Here is a 20827-nt window from a genome sequence, read left to right on the forward strand (position 1 = left end):
CATTGACCCTAGAAGGTTCCACTTGCTGTTTTTTTTTCCTGTTGAGGCATTTAGTTTCTCTCTTATTTCCTCCTAAAACATAAGCTTGGACAGAAGAAGAAACATTTACTATTATGTTGTTCTCTCAGAACCCTTCAGGCTTTTGGAGTATAAGCCATAATGATGATCATTAGGCTCTTCCCTGGAACTTGGCCCAAGCTCTTTCAGATATGGCCGCTGCTGCTGATCTGCTACCCATAGCACTAACTCGAGAAAACACAAGAAGAAGAACAAGGAGGATGGTGGTAAAAGTATTTTATGATTATCTTCTGATCTTGTTTTTTTTTGATCTTTTGATTAAATCGGTTTTAGCAGATTTTTTTTATTGCAGGAAAATATTTAACACCACTGAACTGTCCACTGAAAGGTGGTTACAGTGGTCAGGTTTATGTTGTATATGTTTTACCAATCAATCAATAGGAAGAAAAAAATGTTAAAATCCAAGGAGCTGATGAGCGACTTCTCAGCAAGTCGTGATGTACGCTGGATGTGCAGGTTGCATTGGCTGGAACAGAGTGAGGCTTCGCCTAACATGTTCACATTCTGCATTGATCTCACAAGGAATCAGAAGGCCTCAGCAGGATAGGAAGACCTTCAGAAAGAAGCCAAGAATAGTGTAGAAGTGCCTCCTTTTGGTGCAAGAAGTGGCTGATTCAGTGACTTCAAGGACCAGTTTGGTTCCTGCTGTGTTTGGGGAGTGACAACTTCAGATAAAAATGCTGTGAAGATAGGCCCTCCTGTGCTGGAGAGGAGAAAACAAAGGATTGATGAAGAAGGGGGGGTCCCTGGTGCATATTTTTAAGTTGGATGGATCTAGTCTCTTTTAGAAGTGAATGTCTTCGAGGACTTTCCTCGGCAAGGAGGAAGCACAAGCCCAGGGAAGAAGGTTGCACAGGACTGAGCGCTGGGATGCTTGACTAGGCCCAGGAGGATTCAGCCTCAGCCGGGGTCATGTTTTTAGGAGGATTGTTATGGATTTTGTGAGAATCCTGATTACAAAGTCCTGTGGATTCTTGATGGTCTGTCCCATCCCTATTTTTTTTTCGTAAGCCCTGGTTTTTTAGGGTGCAATTTTGAGGATCTTCTAATGTTCTAGAAGAAATGCCTGCATCATCCTTGGGAGGGTAATGCCCTGAAAAGTTGACAGGTCAAGATCTGGATCAGAACTTGAGTTTTTGCCACTCTGGGCTCCAAGGGAACTCACAAAGGATCTAAAGAAGGAAGAGATGGAGAGAATTAGCAGAGCCTCAAATGCCCTACATAATGTGGCATAGAGCTAAGCCAGGCCACCATGAAATGGTCACCTCTATGTCTAGAGCATACACTCTTTCTCAGAAGCATCCTATTGAATGACAGGAATATACACATGCCATCACGGGTGGAAAAGTGATCTTTTGTTTAAATGTGTGGGTGTTTAAGAGGTTACCTGCATAATCAGAAAACACGGAGCTGGAGATACCTAAGAGGACATTTCTCTCTAGTCAGAGAATACATAGATCTAGAGCTGGAAATTATTTTAGATTTGACATTTACGTTGTCAAGAAACTTTCCCATATGTCCAACAAGACTTTCTATTTAACTTTAGACTGGTAAAAATAATTCTATTTGAGGGAAAAGCTTGTTGTTATTGTTTGTCCCGAATTGCCCTGACACCTGTTCTCTGCCTTGTGCTGCTTCACCATGAGCCCCCAGTCCCCTGCCATGGGGGGCAGCCAGTGTGGCTGGGACACATCAGTTCACGAGGCCCACTGTGGCGTGTCACCCGATGACGTTGTCTGCACGTCAGTCTCAGGAGCATGGGATTCCCCTGTGTTTGAATCTAGGTGTAACCTGAGTTTAGAGACTTGCTGGGGAGAGGAAGGTAGTCAGTTTCCTTCCCCAGTACTGTTCCATGGGCAAGATGCACATTTTCCAAAGATTCTTCTAGAAGCATTTATTTCAGCCAATGTGGCACCTCAGCCGAAAGTCAGCTCTCCTCTGTCTGGTTTGGATAGTGGTTGGGTGTAGGAATGAGAGTAGTTAAGAGACCCTAAATAGTGTCTTTAAATAAACTGTCACTTCCCTGCTTAATTATGACCACCAATAAATCCTGGAAAGGAGAGGATGGTGGCAGCCGGTCAAAGGGGTAGGAGCATGGTTGCCAGCAGAGACCAGCTGTGTATTCCAGCCCTGTTGCCCATTAGCTACAGGAATTTGGGCACCTGATTTCATGACTCTTGGTTTCAGTTTGTTTCCTCACAGGGACTGAACTATAGATGTTCCCTGAGGTCCCTTCAGCTCTAAAATTTCTGCTTCAACTATATTCAAATCACATTATTATAAAGTTACTATAAATGTGACTTTATCATATTTACAAAAAGCTATAATACATTTCCTAATCATCAGTAGGAAGAAATTAAAACTGTTGAATTTTTTTAAGAGATTTTATTTATTTGAGAGCGAGAGAGCATGAGCCGGTGGGCAGAGGCAGAGGGAGAAGCAGCGCCCCCCTGGAGCAGGGAGCCCGACACTCAATCCCAGGACCCCCGGATCATGACTTGGGCCAAAGGCAGACGCTCAACCATCTGAGCCACCCAGGTGCCCCTAAAATTGTTGAATTCTTAACTCTGCTCTAACGCCACATTGTGAAAGTTTTCAGGTACCAGGAGTTTTCTCAAGGCTAAAGTTTGTGACAAAGTGGTTTTGAAAAACTGGAGAGAGGTAGGAGGGAAGAAGAGGGATATGGCATAGATGGGTCCCCATCAGAGGACCTACTGTCTGTAAGAATTTGATGGAAGCTACAAGAGGCCCCGAGAGTTGGTGACGGAGGGAGAAATGACACTGTAGTGTTGGGGAAGGTAGTTAGTCATTTTGAAAAACAAAATCTAAAATTTTACATCTTCACTTTACCATAGAGAGCCAACTTAAATTCCAGATAGATTTAACAATTTTTTTTAAGTAGGAGAAAATAGAAAAAGAAACATTTGTGAAACTTTACTCTTCAGTAAAGACTTTTCTGTAGAAGAACAAAAAGAAGTTGCAAAAGAAAATATTGACAGATGTAACTTAAACTTCTGTGCTTCATAAAAAGGCAATCAAAATGCAAAGCCTATTCACCCAGAGAGGATATTTGCTGAACAGAATGACATCTTCAATGTAAGGAAAACTCTAGAAACAGATTTTAATAACTAAGACTCTCATCCAGAATGTCTCTGATTCTGGCCAAGAATCACTTGCATCAGAATTAGTTAAAAAGGTAGATCCCCATCCTCCACTGAACATTTCCACCAATTCTTCAGCACGCTGAAGGTTGGGATCCATTGCCCCACTCTGGCAGAGAGCATTCCTTCCTGTGAAGGCACGGAAGAGGAATGGCATATGGTTAACAGGAAAATGGTTATTAACTTCTGAGAAGTTAAGGAAGTGCAAATAGAAACGATGATGAGATCATTTTTCATTAATCAAGTTATCAAAAAAAAAAAAAAAACTTCAGTGGCAACTCCTAGGGATGTGAAACGCGCTTTCCATGGCATTTATGGTGATGTGTGTGAGGAAAGCCATCTGCAGGACGTGTCAAGAGCCCTTCACATCTTCATGCTCAGAGCCCCATAATTCTACTTCTGGGACCTCCCCTAAGGGAATAAGCCCACCTGCTAACCACAGTGCTGTTTATATTAGCAAAAAGTTGGAAATAGCAATGTCTGAAAAGCTTAGTGTGGTCGAATAAACCCTGAGCAGCCACTGGTTGGAATAATCTACAGCTATTAAAAGTATTATTTCTGGAGACTGCAGAGTAACACTGGAAAACACATAGAACATTCAGTGAAAGAAGGACCATACACAGTTATATCTTGCAGGATGATCTCAACTACATAAAATGCACCCGTACTTAGGAAAGGAAACGCAAAATGTCAGGGGTGGTTGCCTTGGGTCATGAGTCCATGGAAGATTTTAAAGGTTTTTATTTAAATGTTTTTTGGTTTTTTTTTTTTTTTTTTACTTTTCTGGGCCCTCTAGGTTTTTGAATGACTAAGTATTCTAATTTATATAGGGGAAGGTGGGAACATGCTCAAAAATGGTCTTCAGTCTTCAGTCCTGCTGCAGGTAGGCTCTGGGGGAAGAGGCTCAGGGAGTCCCATATCACCTCAGGTGGTGCTGGCTAGGTAGGTACGGTTGTGCTTTGTGCTCCCATTTTGAAGACAAGGCACTGAGGCTTGGGCAGGGTGGATAACTTGCCTTAGGTTCCTCAACAAGTAAGAGTTTTGGGAAACCCTGGGAATGATTACTAGGCCATTTTGGGGCAAGAATTTTCACCAAGGGACTCTACTCACCAGTCTTTGTGCAGGGCTAATTGGACAGATGTTTGCAATTTCAGGTGACTTGGGGCGGCCCATTCAGACCCACAAACCTGTCCTCTTGCTGAAGTAGGGAAGAAGGGACAGTGTGATGGGACAGTTGGAGGAGGGCACCCATACTAGTGTGGCTGCAGAGAGACGGGAGGGGCTGCTCCCTGCCTGACGGCCCCCCACTCTTCGCAGCTGAAGGACGATAATGAGCAAAAGAGAAGAGCAAACCTCTGTGGTCCTGCTCCCTCCAGAAGCGTCAGGCCTGGTGGGCTCGCACTAGTTCCCTGGCAAGGGAGTGCGTTCAGTGGGTAAAAGAAAAAATCACCCACTAATGTCTCGATATGAATTTCACTCATTATTTTTCCCTATCGCTTAAAACATTAAGCACACTGAAGCATTAATTAGCGTGCTGAACTTCCTGAGAGGAGCAGGAATAATTTGAGCTGTGAATTTTAATTACCTATCTTGTAAACTCCTTCGAGGTAAAGAAGCCCTGTCGACTTCCCTGTCGACTTTCAAGGGGACTCCTTCAGATTTCTTAAGACTATCCATCAGAACTATAGTGAGTAAACTGTTGTTGTGGGAATATATTGATCACAGGCACCTGAAGGGAAGGCTCTGCGTATCTATCTGGAACTTGCTGAGGCGAGACCAAGACCTAAGCTAGGGGCAGAATTGATAAGTACTTCACTTACGACGAATCTTTGATTTGTTTCTTAAAAAAATAGCATAGGACATAAATTTAAATTGACATTTATCAGAATTCTGTCAGTCATCCTCTGTGATGGGGTCTAGACGGGTTGGGCTTTATTTACACAGTCCTCCAGAGGGTCACTCACCAGGGTCCTAGGTGGGTGTGCCCCGGGTGAACACACGTGCTGTCGCGCTGGGAATATCCGTGCAGATCCCACGCATATGCAGAGGACGTGATTGTCATCTTTGTGCTTATAACCTCAGGCCTAGAACAGTGTCCTTTTGTGCTCGGTTGCTTCTAAAAGGTCAGTGCTTCCGAATAGGTCTTTCATACATTTCAGAAGGAGGCCAGGGAGACCCCGTAGTGCCAAGACAAACTTGTGGTACCGTTCTGCTTGTCAAGGCAGGATGTGTGGAAGGGGAAATGAACTAAGACAGTAGACACGTGGGGAGGACAGAGGGGAACCAGCTCACTTTTCCGGCACACATTCGTCCACCGGATGGAGGTGTGAGGGTGAAGATCCGAAAGGCAAGTGGTGACCAGGGGAGCTAACCCAGCACTGAAGAGCTGGAAAAGCTGTAAGGCCTGCCTTTTGAGGGTGGCCAGTGGGCACTCTGTGGCCCGGTATGCTATCTTGGAGACAGCCCGGGGGCATGTCGTAGGAGATTGTGGCAATGGGCCAGGCATGGGGCTCGGCCCAAATCATGACCCTGTCTAACAGGAGTGGCTGAAACACAACTCAAATTAGCCTGAGCAAATGAGAGAACATGCTGGGAGGCTAGAGAGCAGGTGCAGAATCCACGGAGGAGAGATCCACACTGGGGCCTCAGGGCTTGGGACTAGGGTTGTCCTTGGCTGCTTCATGGCCCCATCCTGAGATAGGCTCTCCCTGGGACAGGAAGAGCCCCCACATCACACCCTAGTACCCTGAGGGCAAAGAGAAAGCCTTGGACAGGATTCGGGTTGGCCTTGGTTAGTCACATGCTCTCCTCTTGGGCTACTGCAGTAGTGGAAGTTATATTTGGAAGGCCAGGGTCACATGCTCATGCTGGGAGTCAGGTGACAGGTACTATGAGAGACAGCCCTACTAAAATAATGCGACAGGAACCCAAAGGAAGTAAGAGTCAGCTGGATTAACTGAAGTCCACAAAGAGGGGCACTCCAGATCTGCTGCTTCCATGATGATGCTCATTGTGAGGATGTGCACTCGTCAGTCCTTCCAAACCCATGCCGACAGGGTATGGCCCTTGACTGCCTGTGGCTATTGAGCACCTGAAATGGGGTGAGTCCAAACTGACATGTGCTGTGACTGGATTTCAAGACTTAATGGGGAAAAAAGAATGTAAATTATCCTATGAATAATTTTTTAAAATTTATTACATGTTGAAATGATGATATTTTGTATATGTCAGGTTCAATGACCTATATTGTCAAAATTACCTTTATCATTTTACTTTTCTTAATGTGGCTTCTAGACATTTAAAACTATGTATATGGCTTGCATTTTATTTCTCTTGATGGCACTGTTGTAGGCTGGGTTCATATTTCTATCTTGGAGGTGTTCAAGTAGCAAAATAAATCCTTAAGTTTATTCGCCAGTGGGTCATGTACTTTCATTTTCCTTGAATCAGTCTCCTGAAACTTCAGTGTGTGTCCCCTGTTTGAATGTTGAGGGACTTCAGTGAGTAGGTCATTATTTGCCCTTCATAATTTTGAGACAGAAATCTAGTCTGTCTAGAAGGGCCCAGTCTGCCTTACCAAGCAAGACCTAGACTGTGGCTCAGACTCACCAAGCTAGAACCACATCAGATTCAGGGGGATAACAGCGACTGACGGATGTCACAGTTTATGCACAGAATCTCGTTCTTGGATCCCATCAGTGAAGGTTTTCAAGTCTCCATTAAAACCACCAGCATTCTGGGGCACCAGCATGGCTCAGTCCATTAAGCGTCAGCTCTTGGTTTTGAATCAGGGCATGATCTTTTTTTTTTTTTTTCATAGTTTTTTTTTTAATTTTTTATTGTTATGTTAATCACCATACATTACATCATTAGTTTTTGATGCAGTGTTCCATGATTCATTGTTTGTTCATAACACCCAGTGCTCCATGCAGAACGTGCCCTCCTCAATACCCATCACCAGGCTAACCCATCCCCCCACCCCCCTCCCCTCTAGAACCCTCAGTTTGTTTTTCAGAGTCCATCGTCTCTCATGGTTCGTCTCCCGAATCAGGGCATGATCTTAATGGTCGGGAGATCGAGCCCCGCATGGAGCCCCACTTGGGGTTCCGTGGGGTTCCGTGTTCAACGGGAAGTCTACTTGAGATGCTCTCCCTCTGCCCCTCCCTCCGCTCGTGCACGCGTGCTCTCTCTCCTCTCTCCATCAAAATAAATAAATAGGGGTTCCTGGGTGGTTCAGTCAGTTAAGTGTCTGCCTTCGGCTCAGGTCATGATCCCAGGGTCCTGGGATCGAGCCCCGCGTCGGGCTCCCTGCTCGGCAGGAAGCCTGCTTCTCCCTCTCCTCCCAGCTTGTGCTCTGTCTTGGCATCTCTGTCGTTCTCTCTCTCTCTCAAATAAATGAATAAAACCTTTAAATAAATGAATAAATCTTAAAAACACAAAACCCACCAGCATTCTGAGTTACTTTGTTTTAGCTCTTACAAATTATTTTTGTATCGCCTTGTTGACTCACCAAGCATTTAGTCTGCAACCCAGATGTGAGAAAACGTTTCAGAGCTTAATCAAAATGGGAGCTCTCTGCCCACGTACAGGTGTCACTCTTGCCTCCCTCCATCCATCCGTCCTTCCATCCCTTCATTCAACTGGTGGTTACAGCCTCTGCTATGTGCTGCGCCCTGGGCTGGGCCCTGGGAATGCAGCAGTGAGCCAGCCAGGCCGTTCCCCAAACCAGTGGATCTGGCACCAGCTTCCGCTTGCCTGCACGTCTGGTGCATCAGTGGCTCTAAAACACTTTTCCCCGAAACTCTGGCAGGAGGAGCACAATGCGTCGTACAGAGAGTCTCAGGATAGTTCAGCTAGAATAGGGAAGGTGAGGACCCTGACAGGGGCCCGTGCGGCTCCCCTCTTGAAGGGCTTCTCTGAAAACCCCTGTTTAAATCACCCTCCTCTCTCCAGACATGTTTTAGTTATCATGTCTTCCGGTAATACATTTTGGTTAGCTGGATTAGAGCTAAGATCCCTACTTAATCAAGCAAAATTAAGAAGCTTTTCCTGCAATTGACATATTGAGAGAAATACATCCAAAACCAAACCAAAAGAAAACAAAAAAATGGATCCGGCCCTGTCTGGCTCCTCAGGAATGTTCTCTCTAGGACAGGCATTAGACTTCAGGTAAGTCTCCCCGGGACGTGTAAATAGCCAGTAAAAATCAGGCAAGACTGTAAATTAGTTCATTTGGTTGGGTGATGAGAACAGTTTCGTTAAGCTGTTGCCCACTTTCGTGAGCAAAAGCTCCCAATGCTGTCTGCCCTTAATGGAACTAAATTGGTGAAAACTTGAGCTGTAAGAGAAAAAGAGAAAGACAATATTTCCCCTTTCTCCTCCTTCAAGACCATCTGAAACTGACTTTTGAAAATTCCGTATTTTTAAGGGGAAAAAATTGAACATAATAATGTTCAGCAGAATTCAAACCACTTAGCGTGTTCTGAGTGCAACTCTGTGTGGTTCCTGGTTGCTCAACAACTAGAAAATCAGAAGCTACAAAGAGAAAACGTGTATATATGTGCGTGGGGAGGGAGGTTCAGAATCGTAATTAATATGAATCGAAAGTAAGTCTCCGTGTGGTCAGGGGAGGACTGTGCCATAGGAGAGGGAGACCTTCTGCCTGGCAGTTGGACAATTGCCCCCTCCCCATTTTGGTTTAGTTATAAGTCATTAATAAAAATTTCAAAGTGGGCAGTAAGGAGGTGCCCAGGGGCTCAACAGAGCCAGTGTTGGAGAGTGGTGGAGTGCATTGTTGCTGGGATTGGGATGACCTGGGGTAGGAAGGAAGGGGTCATTCCCTGAAATCCCCTTGAGCTTCCGCTCACCGGAGAACCGGCTAATGGGAGAGGCAGCTTGTGGGCCATCACTCGGTGTGACAGTGGCCCTTGGATGTGGCCGCTGGGCTTCCTGCCTGGCTCCATGCTTGTCAAGGTGGGACAGGCCAGAGCAGGCCATGGCGATAAGCTGGTAAACTGCAGGCACAAGTCCCTGGGCTTTCGGGTTAGGGAGGGTTCTAATATTGAGAGCCCACTGCCTCCCCAGTGGAATCTGGCCAAGTAGGTGTGATTGTGCATCCTTAGGTGCCCGGGGGAGAGGCCACCTGCTGTCTGCTACGTCACCGCACTTCGCTCTGCCATTTGGTTTTCCTTTGGTATTTCCAGAATTCTTTGTGCCACTGATACAACCACTCATGCATATTTTCTCATCTATAATATCTTTTTCTTGAGGTCTCTACATCTTTTTTTTTTGGAGAGCTCTAGCTGCCTTCCTCCGTGCACTGCAGCACAAGCATGCTGTCCTCATGCAATGTACTTAGCTGTTGTCCATCACAGGGGAGCTGGAAAGCCAGTTCTGAAACATTCTTTAGAAATCTGGAAGAAAAAGTTGGTCCTCAGAGGAGGAAATGATGCCATGTTAAGAACATGTGACTTGTTCAGTGTTCACTAGTATGTTGGCGTGATGGGCCTAGAAAAGAGGGGGGTTAAGTCACCTCCACTTGCTTCCTATGGAGGCTTTTGCTACAAATGACAGTATTTGTCATCATAAAAGCCACAGGTCCTCTGACTCAGCCTCTGCCTTCCAGAGTTCAGGGTGCTGTCCACATTTAAAAACTGTGACTGAGGGAAAGTGAGACCTGGAGAAAGAACATGCTCTGCCAGGCTGTTAAGTGGTAGTAGTGGTTAGACTTGAACTTGGATCTTCTCTTTACTGAACATGGTCTTTCTCCCTTTTGTCCTCTGCTTTGTACCTTTAAAAAGTGCAGAGAAAAACACACTACTTCCCAAATGCTCTCTTGCTTGTATTAATTCCTTTAATTTCCTCTCTGCGCAATGCAAGCGCTGTCAAACCAAAGTTTCGCTGTGTGGGTATCTATTTCCGGTTCTCTGCGTTTCCCCTTTCTCTACAGAGAAGGCTAGACTGAGGCTGGAGGGAGGCTGGAAGAGTCAGGTGTGCTGGTCAAGGAGCAGTTTAGGAGAAGGTGGTGGGGAGCCCCCAGGACTGCGCATAAAAATTAATCACAGAAAAAGACATCATTAACAGCAGATCTCACGGAAGGTCCCAGGGTGACTATTATGTGAAATTAATTAGTACTTATTTAACTTTTTTTTTAATCACCTTCTTGGTACTATGAAAGTTGTCCTAATTACCGACATCACTTGTTTTAAGTCATTACGGGTCATTATTTTCCATGTCACTGCACTCACGTCGTCCTGTGCCTGTGGATTTGAATAGAGCAACCCCTTCACCTCTGTGGGTAGTTTTCCTGCATGGTAACGTGTTCGGAAAAATGAAATAAGGTTGGCAAAATCAAGGACTCAAGGAAAGAAGATGTTGCAGTAAAATAATTGAGTCACGCTGGGACCAGGTCACTAGGGGCCTGATGTCGCTTTTTTTCGCGTTTGTCCTCAGTGTAATGGGAAGGCAACGACGGTGTGTTTGTTTAACCTTTTTATTCTGAATCATTTCAAACTTAGAGAAAAGTTGCAAGAACAGCACAACTAGCTTTCACTAAGATTTCCTGTTCATATTTTATCACACTTGCCTCATCACACTCTGTATTTATATCCATATTACTATTTTTTTGCTAAAGCATTTGAAGATAAGTTGCTGATGTGTGCTGAAGGACACTTTCCTGTATATCCCTAGTATAGTCATCAAATAAGGCCATTAACCTTGATGCAGGTTTTCCTTCTAATCCTCAGGGCCCATTAAACTGTTGCAGATTGACCCTCTAACGTCACTGGTGGGTCTAGAGTCCAGTGGTCTTTCCCATCCAGGACAGTTACTCCTTTTTCAGGACCTAGACATTGTGGAAGATCACATGCCTTTTGCTTTATAGAATGACCCTCCGTTTGAGTTTGTCTCATGCGTGCTAATGATTAGATTCAGATTGTGTAGTTTTGGCAGGAACACACCGTGATGTAACATATCAAGACCGTGCTGTTGACGAGTCCCATTACTAATGATGTTAACTTTGATCACTTGATGAAGGCAGCGTTGCCAGCTTTCTCCACTGAGTATTTTTTCCTCTTAATAAGTATTAAAAGATATTTTAAGACTAGATAGATATATTGTTTCTCATCAAGCATTCACTCACTAGTAGATGCTCACTCACTAGATGCTTCTTGCTTGAAACAGTCATTACTATGGTGGTAGCCAAATGCCAAGCTTGGAATTCCTTCATCCCTTATACATGTATTAGTTGGCAACCTACTTGAAGGAGGAGCTTTCCTTCTCCCTCATTCATTCATTCATTCATTCATTCATGTATTCCTTTGTCAGTTTGAGTTAATGGATTCCTGATTCATTCCATGGGTTATAATTACATTTTTGGCACTCAGACTGTCCCAGGCTTGATCAGCAAGAGCCCCTTTGAGCCGGTTTTTGACATGTCCCCATCATTCTCTGAGCACATGTTACCTTCTAGCACGATAAGATGATCCAGGTTTATACTTATCCTTTTCTGGCTCCACCCTTGGAATCAGAGCAGTACATGGAAGGGCTCTGAGCTTGCAAGTGGCCTGATCTGATTGGCATTTTAAAAATATTACTGTGGTTGCCTTTGAGAACACTGAAGGAAGAGGTGAGAACCGAATCAAGGAGGCCACTGGGATCAGGGAGGCCACTTCCCATCCCATGCTGATGGGAGGTGAGGGTGCATTCAAGGTAGATTTGGAAGCTAGAACTGACAGAGCATAATGCTGGGATGTAGTGGGGACAAGGGGCAGAATGGAGGTGTCCTTTCCTGAAATAAGAAAGACAAGGAAGGGGATGAGCAGCTTTTGGCAGAAAGATCGAAGGTTCCAGTTTGGACTTGTGAACTCAGGAGTGCCGTGTCAGCCCAGCAGCGAGGTGGAGGGCACAAGTAGACACAGGAGTCTGGAACCCAGGAGACAGGCCCGGCTGGAGATACATGTCTGAGAACTGTGAGGATGCACCACACATTTGAGGGCCTCTTCTAGAGGTTTTGAATCGGGCCCTACTGGCTAGAATAGCTTGTCCTGCTTACTTGCATTCTCCCTTGTTTTCATTTTGCAGCTCTTGCCAAGCACCGGGCATTTTCACACATATTTCAAAGCTTCAGGGCAAGTTTTCTGAACTGGCCCTTGATCCATTATCAAGAAGGAGGAATGTAAACAGATTTCCTCTCTGCAGTGCCCCATGACTACCCAGCCCCAATAGACTGGGGAAGGTGTCTACCGTAATTGCCGCACATTTTTTGTGTTGAGGGATTTGTCCTGCACGACACATATGTTAAGAGAAGAAAAAAGAATATGTGTGTGTCTTTACACGTACATATACATGTGCATGTAGATATATATATATATAGTACTTAAAATGTTTGCTGTCAAAAAATACATTATTGCAACATTAAGATTGACAAGGGATTTTTGAAAACAGAATGTAGATAAAGAATCCATGATAAGGAGACCATAATGCTGGCATTGCCACAGCCCATCAGATGGGTAAAAGGAATGGATTAGAAGAACACATACCAACCGAGGATGGCCAGAGTCAGAACTGCCACCAAGTACATGCTTGTGCACAAACACACGGTGCTTTTGTCACCCAAGAATAATGGGGACATGTCAAAAACCAGCTTTTGTCGCCCAAGACCCTCAGACAGACCATAAACAAGGGATCTGGCTTTCATGCATTAAGTTCAGTCATCTTAGTAGATATGGGTGTCGTTTGTTTTGGCATTTTTGCTTATGTTTTTGGAGTTATATTTGCCTCTAAATCATAAACAGCTGGTTTTACTGCTGTTAATGGGGCTGCTTTTAAATTTTTGCTTTTGTCTGAAAAGCCAAGTTGGGAGCTTTCAGTGCCTCTTACTTGAATTTGGATTTTAAATCCGGGACTGGCACTAACCATGAGCTGGCTTTGAGGAAAGCCCGCCGGAAAGCCAGGGCCATGCCAGGCGGTGCTGGTCGTGTGGGGTACCGGTGGTGGAGGGGCTGTGGTCATGTAGATTTCCCCCCAGCAACTACTGTCCCAAGGCTTCCCTTATTATAACCTTCTTGGATCCTTGGTAAATGAGAAGAGGAGGTTTCCAGGTCCCCTTTTGCTCTGATTTTTTACATTTCCCATAGGCATATTTTTTCCATCAGGTCAGCATACCCTCCACTCTTTTTTTTTTTTAAAGGTGTGTAGGGTCTGGTTTCTAGAGTCAGTTTGGCTGGAAGATCTATGGAGAAAGGTACAGACAGTGCTCGGCTCTTTTTTTTTTTTTTTAATTGAAGTGGAGTTGACATACAATGTTACATTAGTTTGGGGTGTACAACTTAGTGATTGGACAATTCTCTGCATTACTCAGCGTTCACCAGGATAAGTGTAGTTACCATCTGTCACCATACAGCATATTACAATATTATGGACTATTTTCCCTATCTTACTTTTCATCTCTGTGACTTATTTTTTTTAGAACTGGAAGTTTGTACCTCTTAAACCCCTTCACCTTTTTCGCCCATTCCCCTATTACCCTCCCCTCTGGCAACCACTAGTTTGTTCTCTGTATTTATGATTCTGTTTGGTTTTTGTTTGTTTTGTTTTTTAGAGTCCACATATAAGTGAAATAGGGCACTCGTTTTTGTCTGACTTAATTTTACTTAGCGTAATACCCTCTATCTCCATCCATATTGTCACAAATGGCCAGATCTCATTCTTTTTATGGCAAAGCAATATTCCATTGTATATATACACCACATCTTCTTTATCCATTCATCTGTCGATGGACACTTGGTTGCTTCCATATCTTGGCTATTATAAATAGTGCTGCAGTAAACATAGGGGTGCATATATCTTTTCGAATTAATATTTTTGTTTTCTTTGAGCAAATACCCAGTAGTAGAATTACTGGGTCATATAGTATTTCTATTTTTATTTCTATTTTTAATTTTTTGAGGAAACCCCATACTGTTTTCCACAGTGGCTGTACCAATTTACATTCCCACCAACAGTACATGAGGGTCCCTTTTTCTCCACATCCTTGTTGACGGTTGTTATTTTTTGTCTTTTTGATACTCTTCTTAATGAGATATTCCCTTTCGGGCATACACATGCACAGATCCCATTTTGTGTCCTCCATACTAGAAATGGCAGCTGTATGGGACTCACATGACTTTCTCCTTATACTACCTTTCAGCGGCATTAGTAACTCCTGCTTGAGGAGTTGTTAGTAAAGCAGTGTTGTGGGGTCACAAAGGAGTAAGCCCAGCCTTGTTTTGGGGTGGCATCCTCTCCAATAAGGAAGAATGTGTGTTCACATCTCTATCGGGGACCATAGCTCATGCAGAGCCATGTAAAAAGAGTAGCCAGTGGTCTGTCTGGTTATTGTGATGCCTCTGAAAAAGTGTCCCCCAAAACAAGAGCGAGAGCAGAAGGGCTAGTTTGTAGCCAGTAAACACTCACCTCAGTGAATGTTTATCCCATGCGTTTGAGCACCACATTTAGGTAATGCAACTTTGCTGGTCAGTCACACTAGTTTTATGCAAGCAGGATGGACCACGGCTGCCAGACTATGCTCCCTTTTCCACATTTGGTTGGCCAGTTGGTTGGTTGGGTGGTTGGTTGGATGAGAGCCCCGTGTGGTTACCCACCAACCCCTTCCTGGGTTACTGATTGTGTCTCAGAGGGAGAGACTCTGGCAGGTAGACAGAAGCTCTTACCAATGCTGTGCTGCCATGGGCCCAGCCATCCATACTCCATGCTCAGTGGGTTATTTGCCTTTTTCAACATCCTCAAGGGATATGAAGCCCAGCACTAGCTTGGATAGGGGAAGTATATCTGATGGGTCAGAATTGCACGTGAAGGACTTTAAATAGCTTTTCTTTCCTCCTCCTAGTCTAAACACAGGAATGGGAAATTGTGGACACCAAAGAGTTGCATATTTAAATACAGCTGGACTATTTTTGCACAATGGTGAAGGAATGGTTTTTTGTGCAAATATTTTATATCTTTGCCATTTTGACCATTCTTATTTTATCTCTTCCATCTGTGAGCTCTAATAGCTCCTATTATGTATATAATTCATATAGAGCTCCCTAGATTCCACTTCGGAGGGTGATTATTGCTGTATACTTCTCTCTCATACACTATACCCTCCCTGAAGGCAAGCTTTGGACCTAAAGCATATCTTAATTTGTCACCCTGCCTATCCTGAGCTGACCACAATTCAGCACTGAAGAATTGCCTGAAATGAATGAACAAAAACATTTCTGCTACATCAACTCTGGTCTGTTGTGAAAATGCTATGGTGGGATGTTGTCAAAATGGGATGTGTATTGCACGTGCAATATCAGAAGCTAGATGCTTAGTGGGAATTTGGTTGACTTAGAGTATTATGATGTAGTGTTATATTTCTTTGGATGCTATGAATAATTCAGAGCACATAGGAGATACCTTTTATCTTTTCTGGCTTGTTGATTTCTCTGGAGTTATTGTGCTTAATAAAATATCAAAAAGAGGACAGAGGGCTCATCTGAATGTCAGCTCAACATTTTGTGGTTATTGTTTCAGTAACTCTTAAGTTACCTTAAACCCTAGACCCAGTAGGCCATTGAGGTAAAATATTAGGAGTATATCTAAACTGCTTATAAATTTCCTTGCTATTTTCTAAAACATAGTGGTATAATAAGATTCTCTGCTTCCTAAGAAGATATAAATAAAACCTCTATAGCACATAATGGTGATGAGTTGGAAGTTAAGCTCCCCTCCGATCAGCCAATGACTGTAGAACAAATAACTCCAGGAGAACCCAGCTTTAGAACACACATATGAAGTGTCTGGCTTTAAAATTATGGAGCCATTTCTGAGGCATAAGGCAAATGACATTGATAAATGGTTGCCAAGTCATTTATATGGTTTTTACATCTATTCAGCCAAAAACTGTGGCATAGTACTCCCTTAGCACTCCCTTATTTTTTTTAAAGTGACCACTAAGTGGTTCAGGGCTGGTCACCAAGGATTTATGGTAAAACTACGGAGCAGTAGTTTTCAAACTTATTGATCTCCAGATCCCTTTACATTTTTAAAAACCGGTGAGAATCGCAGAATTTTTGTTGACATGGCTTGTGTTTATGGATATGTACCATTGTAGAAATTAAAACTGAGGAAATTTTAAAATAATTATTAGTTCACTTGAAAATGACAATAATAAATGCATTGCATTTTACCATAAAAATAGTGACTATGTTTCCCCAAACAATACAACTTAGTGAGAAGAGTGGCATTGTTTGAACTTTTGCAAATCTCTTTAATGTCTGGCTGAATAGAAGGCAGATAAAACACGTTAGTATCGCCTAGGAAACTCCACTGTATACTCTTGAGAAAATGAGATTAAAAAAAAAAAAAGACAAATCATGTCTTAGTATTACTGTGAAAATTATTTTGACTCTGTGGACCCGCTGAAAGGGTGTGAGCACCGCAGGGGTTATCAGACCACATTTTGAAAACTGCTAATACAGAGTAATTAGTTGAATCAGGATATTCTTAGACATAGGAACCCTGAACCCAACTAAGAATCTATTCTCTGTGCCAAGATGTTGGCGGTCCCTGGTGAGGAAGTGTGTCATTCTGCCTGCCCACGCTGATGGGATCCTTTGGACAGACTTTCAACATTCCCTCTCTGTTAGGGACTAAACCTGGCCACCTGTCTGCTTAAGGTGGCTTAAGAAGGCTCTACCCACCTGCTCTTGTGTTCTTCACATACTTTCTTCTATACTTTCCTCCCATTGCTGTGCTTTGGGAAGCTCACATGATTCACCTGGTTCTCTGACCACTGACTACTGACATGTTCTGCTTTGTACAACACCTTTGCTCAACTGAAGTAACCTGACATGCTGATCTCCACCATGACAATAAAATAAGAAGGCGAGCTCTTGAACAAATAGAACCCTAGTAAAACCCAATTCTCTGACCCTGTGTCAGAGAAGAATTTAGAAAAGAGGAAGTTCCAAGTGCCTTGTGCTGTTGATTGAATCCTCAACCCACAAGCGAGAGGTCATGCTCCCACTAGACTTAGAAACTGAAGGTGTTCAGTCTGGAAAGGATAATTGCCAACTTTGGGGATGAGGAGACTCCTGCTTAGACCAAGACTATGTAAGTTCTAGAAGACCAGACCTGGAGCAGTGCTACAGAGGGAGACCTTGAGCTGTCTCCAATTAAAACTGCTAATATCCTAAGTGCTTGCCTAGATGCTGACCCTGATATCTGCCTATTCTTGCCTCTTCACTGGCTAACTCCAGCCTGTGACACAATCCCCAGCCTGACTCCCCGGTGTGGCCCTCCACCTCTGCATCAGTGTTCATATTCAGCTCTTCCCCTTATGAATGGACAGTTTCCTTCCTCAGTGCCTGGCATAGATCCCTGTTGTGTAACCACACATTCACCTGGAACCTAGCTGTGCCATTCGTTAGGGCTGAAACATTGGAACTGGAGTGAGCAGTGTGACAAAGGGGTTGAGACCAGAGAGAGGAGAGGAGAACAGTCGAACAGTACAAAGGATTCCCGACCATCTCCTGTTTTTCTCCTCGGACACTCCTGACACAGTTTGTCAAGAGTAGGCCACTCGTGAGTCACTTGTTTACTGTGGGATTTCATTCCCCTCCCTGTAAGAAAACTACCAGGGAAGTAGAGTGAGTTAATTTTCCTTTTATCCGGCCCCCTTCTGCTTTTCCCAGCAGGCTTTATCCCTGTCAGCAGGCCCAGATATTTCCATCAAGGTGTCTCTCTGTCAGAAGTTTCAGATAGAGTTAACCTGGCATGTCAAGGTTAACACAGATGCTGTGTGCTTTCTTTCTGAAATATCATGTCCCAGCCTGAATGCAGGATGATTAGGTTACTCTACCAAACAGAATATACACTATAAAATATTCAGAATTATAACAATGCCACAAATAAAGGCAAGAGAACATCTTGTAGCAGTATATCATCTTTGTTTATTTATCCATCCAATCATTTATAAGTATTTATTGGAAGCTGTTATGTGGGAGACAATGATAGATACATCTGTAAACAAAACAAAACTAAAGATTCTTACTCTCACTATACTTACAGTCCTCCCAGTAACCAGTAATCATGTGTCCAAAATTTTGGATGAAATAAATCTTTTCTCTCTATTTTCAGTGGTCATACTGGTTGATGTAGTTTCTTATTTGCTGTTGGGGAGATGTCCAGGAAGTTGAGGTGAATGAGGAAAACAGTGCTTGTTCTCTTTGGTGACATAAGGCACACCAGTCTAAAGGCAAGTCATTTACAGATTAATTTATTTTGTAACCAGTGTAATATTGGTCACTCAACAACAGTTGAATTTGAAGTGGTTGTTCCAGTCTTTTGTTAGGATCACTGAAAAATTGTGTACTCTGATCTAAAAAAGCAACTTCCTAGATAGTAAATATTTGTTTGCTGTGTACTTGAAAAGACTATTTATTCTTCAATTATTGGGTGCAATATTCCATATATGTCCATTATATCTGTGCTGTTCAATTTAATATTTCATAACTAATTGTTGTGTTGCCTAGTAGTTCATTTATGAAATAAGATTTGTCAGAAATTTCTTACTGTGAAAGAGTAGTTGTCAGTTTCTCCTCATGGTTCAGTACTTCTTGCTCTATATATTTTGAGGCTGTATTGTTAGGTGCATATAAGTTTAGGGTTATTTTCTCTTCCAGGTGAACTGAAACTTTTATCCACATTTTGTGACCCTCTCTTATTTCTTGTTATGTTTATTGCCTTAAAAATCTATCTGTCTAATACTAATGGAGGTACACCAAATTTCTTTTGTTAGTATTTACCTGGTATTTGTTTTTCTTCCTTTTACTTTTAAGTTTTCTGTTATGTTTCTTATAAACATAATTAGCTAGATTTTTAAAAATTGTGTCTGATCATTTTTGAAACTGGAGAGATTAGTCCATACATTTATTATGATTACTGAAATACTCTATTTTTAACCATTTTATATTATACTTGGTATTTGTCCTACTTTTTGGTTTCTTTTTCTTTTGCCTTTTTTTATTCTTCTTTTTCTCTTTATTATATTTTCCCCCAATCTGAATTTAAAATCTTTTTTTTTTCCAAAGATTTTTATTTTTAAGTACTCTCTACATCCAACGTGGGGCTGGAACTCCAACCCAAGATCAAGAGTTACATTCTCTACAGACTGAGCCAGCCAGGAAACCCTGAATTTATAATCATTATGCCTCTTGATTACCCTAGTATTTTAACATGAATACTTAACAGAGTCCTATTAATAATATTTTTCTTCTCCCAAAACACAGGGAATTTAGAATGATTTATTACTTACATGCTACTGTTAACCAGTATTTTAGTTCCATCTTTTTTGCACCCTCAATTAGTCATTATTGCTGTTATTTTGTAAAGTGCAATATCTTTTCTACCATCTCTTCTTGCCTCTCAGAACTCCCATCTGGAATAATTTCCCTTTGTCTGAATGATATCATTTAAAATTTAGTTTAGTGGGAGTTTGCTAATGGAAACTCCTTTTCTTCCTTCATCTCTATTTTGTTTTAATTCTTAAAAGATATTTTTATGGGGTATATGGTTCTAGGATGATGGTTAAGTTCCCTCAGGACATTCAAGTTATTATTTTCCTGTCATTTGGCTTCTGTTGTTATGTTTGTAAAGTCTGGAGCTAATCCAGTTGCTGTTCCTTTTTTAGGTGATCAATATTTTCTCTGTCTGGCTGCATTTAATATCATCTCTTTGTCAGGGTGCCGGGCTGGCTCAGTTAGTGAAGCATGCGACTTTTGATCTTAGGGTTGTGAGTTCGAGCCCCACTTTGGGTATAGAGATTACTTTTAAAAAATCATTTCTTTTTCTTTGGTAATCTCCAATTTCATAGCAATTATCTGTAGGAGTAGAAACATCTTTACTTATACTGCTTGGGGTTGTTGGGCATCCTGAATCTAAAGATTCATGCTTCTCATAAACTCTGGAAATTTTTCTTTTTAATATTTCCTGTTCCCCATTGTCTCCAATATCTCTTACTAGAACTCCAGTTTGACATGTATTAGATCTCTGTTAGATTACACTCTGTCCTCTGTGTCTCTTAAACTCCCTCTTAAATTTTTCCATCTTTTTGTCTATTTTGCAATCTGGGTAATTTCTTCAGATCTGTCTTAAACTTTACTGAGTCTTGCTTTACTTGTGTCTCACCTTAATTTTAACAAGTCTATTGAGTTTTAAATTTTAAATTATTAAATTATTTTTTCCTTTGTCAAAATTTCAAAATTACTTGGTCTTTAAAAAAAAAACAATTCCTTGTTTCTTTTATTTTGAAGCCTCCTGTTTATATCTTTAAACATATTAAACATACTTATTTTATGGTTTATGTATGATCTTTCCAATGTCTGAAATCACTGTGAATCTGATTTCTCTTTCTATTGTTTCTGCAGAATCTTTCCATGGTGTCCTTTTTGCACATTTTGTGAATTCTGACTGGGCTTCTATTCCTTGGAACATGATCCATAAAAATGTTTAAAGCCTGGGTTAAGGTTACTTTCCTCTGAGGAGGATTGGTATTTGTT

At 42.4% G+C, this 20827-nt stretch overlaps 1 protein-coding gene across 2 annotated transcripts in view; it reads left to right on the forward strand.

Moving 5' to 3' along the window:
- Positions 1–20827, forward strand: part of NPAS2 (neuronal PAS domain protein 2) — a 151963-nt gene that overhangs the window by 20732 nt on the left and 110404 nt on the right. The window contains exon 1 of one of the 2 annotated variants that reach the window (XM_073897862.1): positions 6163–6340. The exons of the other annotated variant lie outside the window; for it this stretch is intronic. Within the exon in view, the coding sequence (XP_073753963.1) occupies positions 6336–6340 (5 nt within the window). The 5' untranslated portion in view covers positions 6163–6335. Of the gene's footprint in view, positions 1–6162; positions 6341–20827 lie in introns of those variants that run through there. 2 annotated transcript variants of the gene reach the window in all.

Source organism: Callorhinus ursinus, unplaced genomic scaffold, assembly GCF_003265705.2.
Source record: "Callorhinus ursinus isolate GAN/ISIS: 27379988/994484 unplaced genomic scaffold, GSC_fseal_2.0 scaffold10, whole genome shotgun sequence".
Classification (NCBI taxonomy): Eukaryota; Metazoa; Chordata; class Mammalia; order Carnivora; family Otariidae; genus Callorhinus; species Callorhinus ursinus.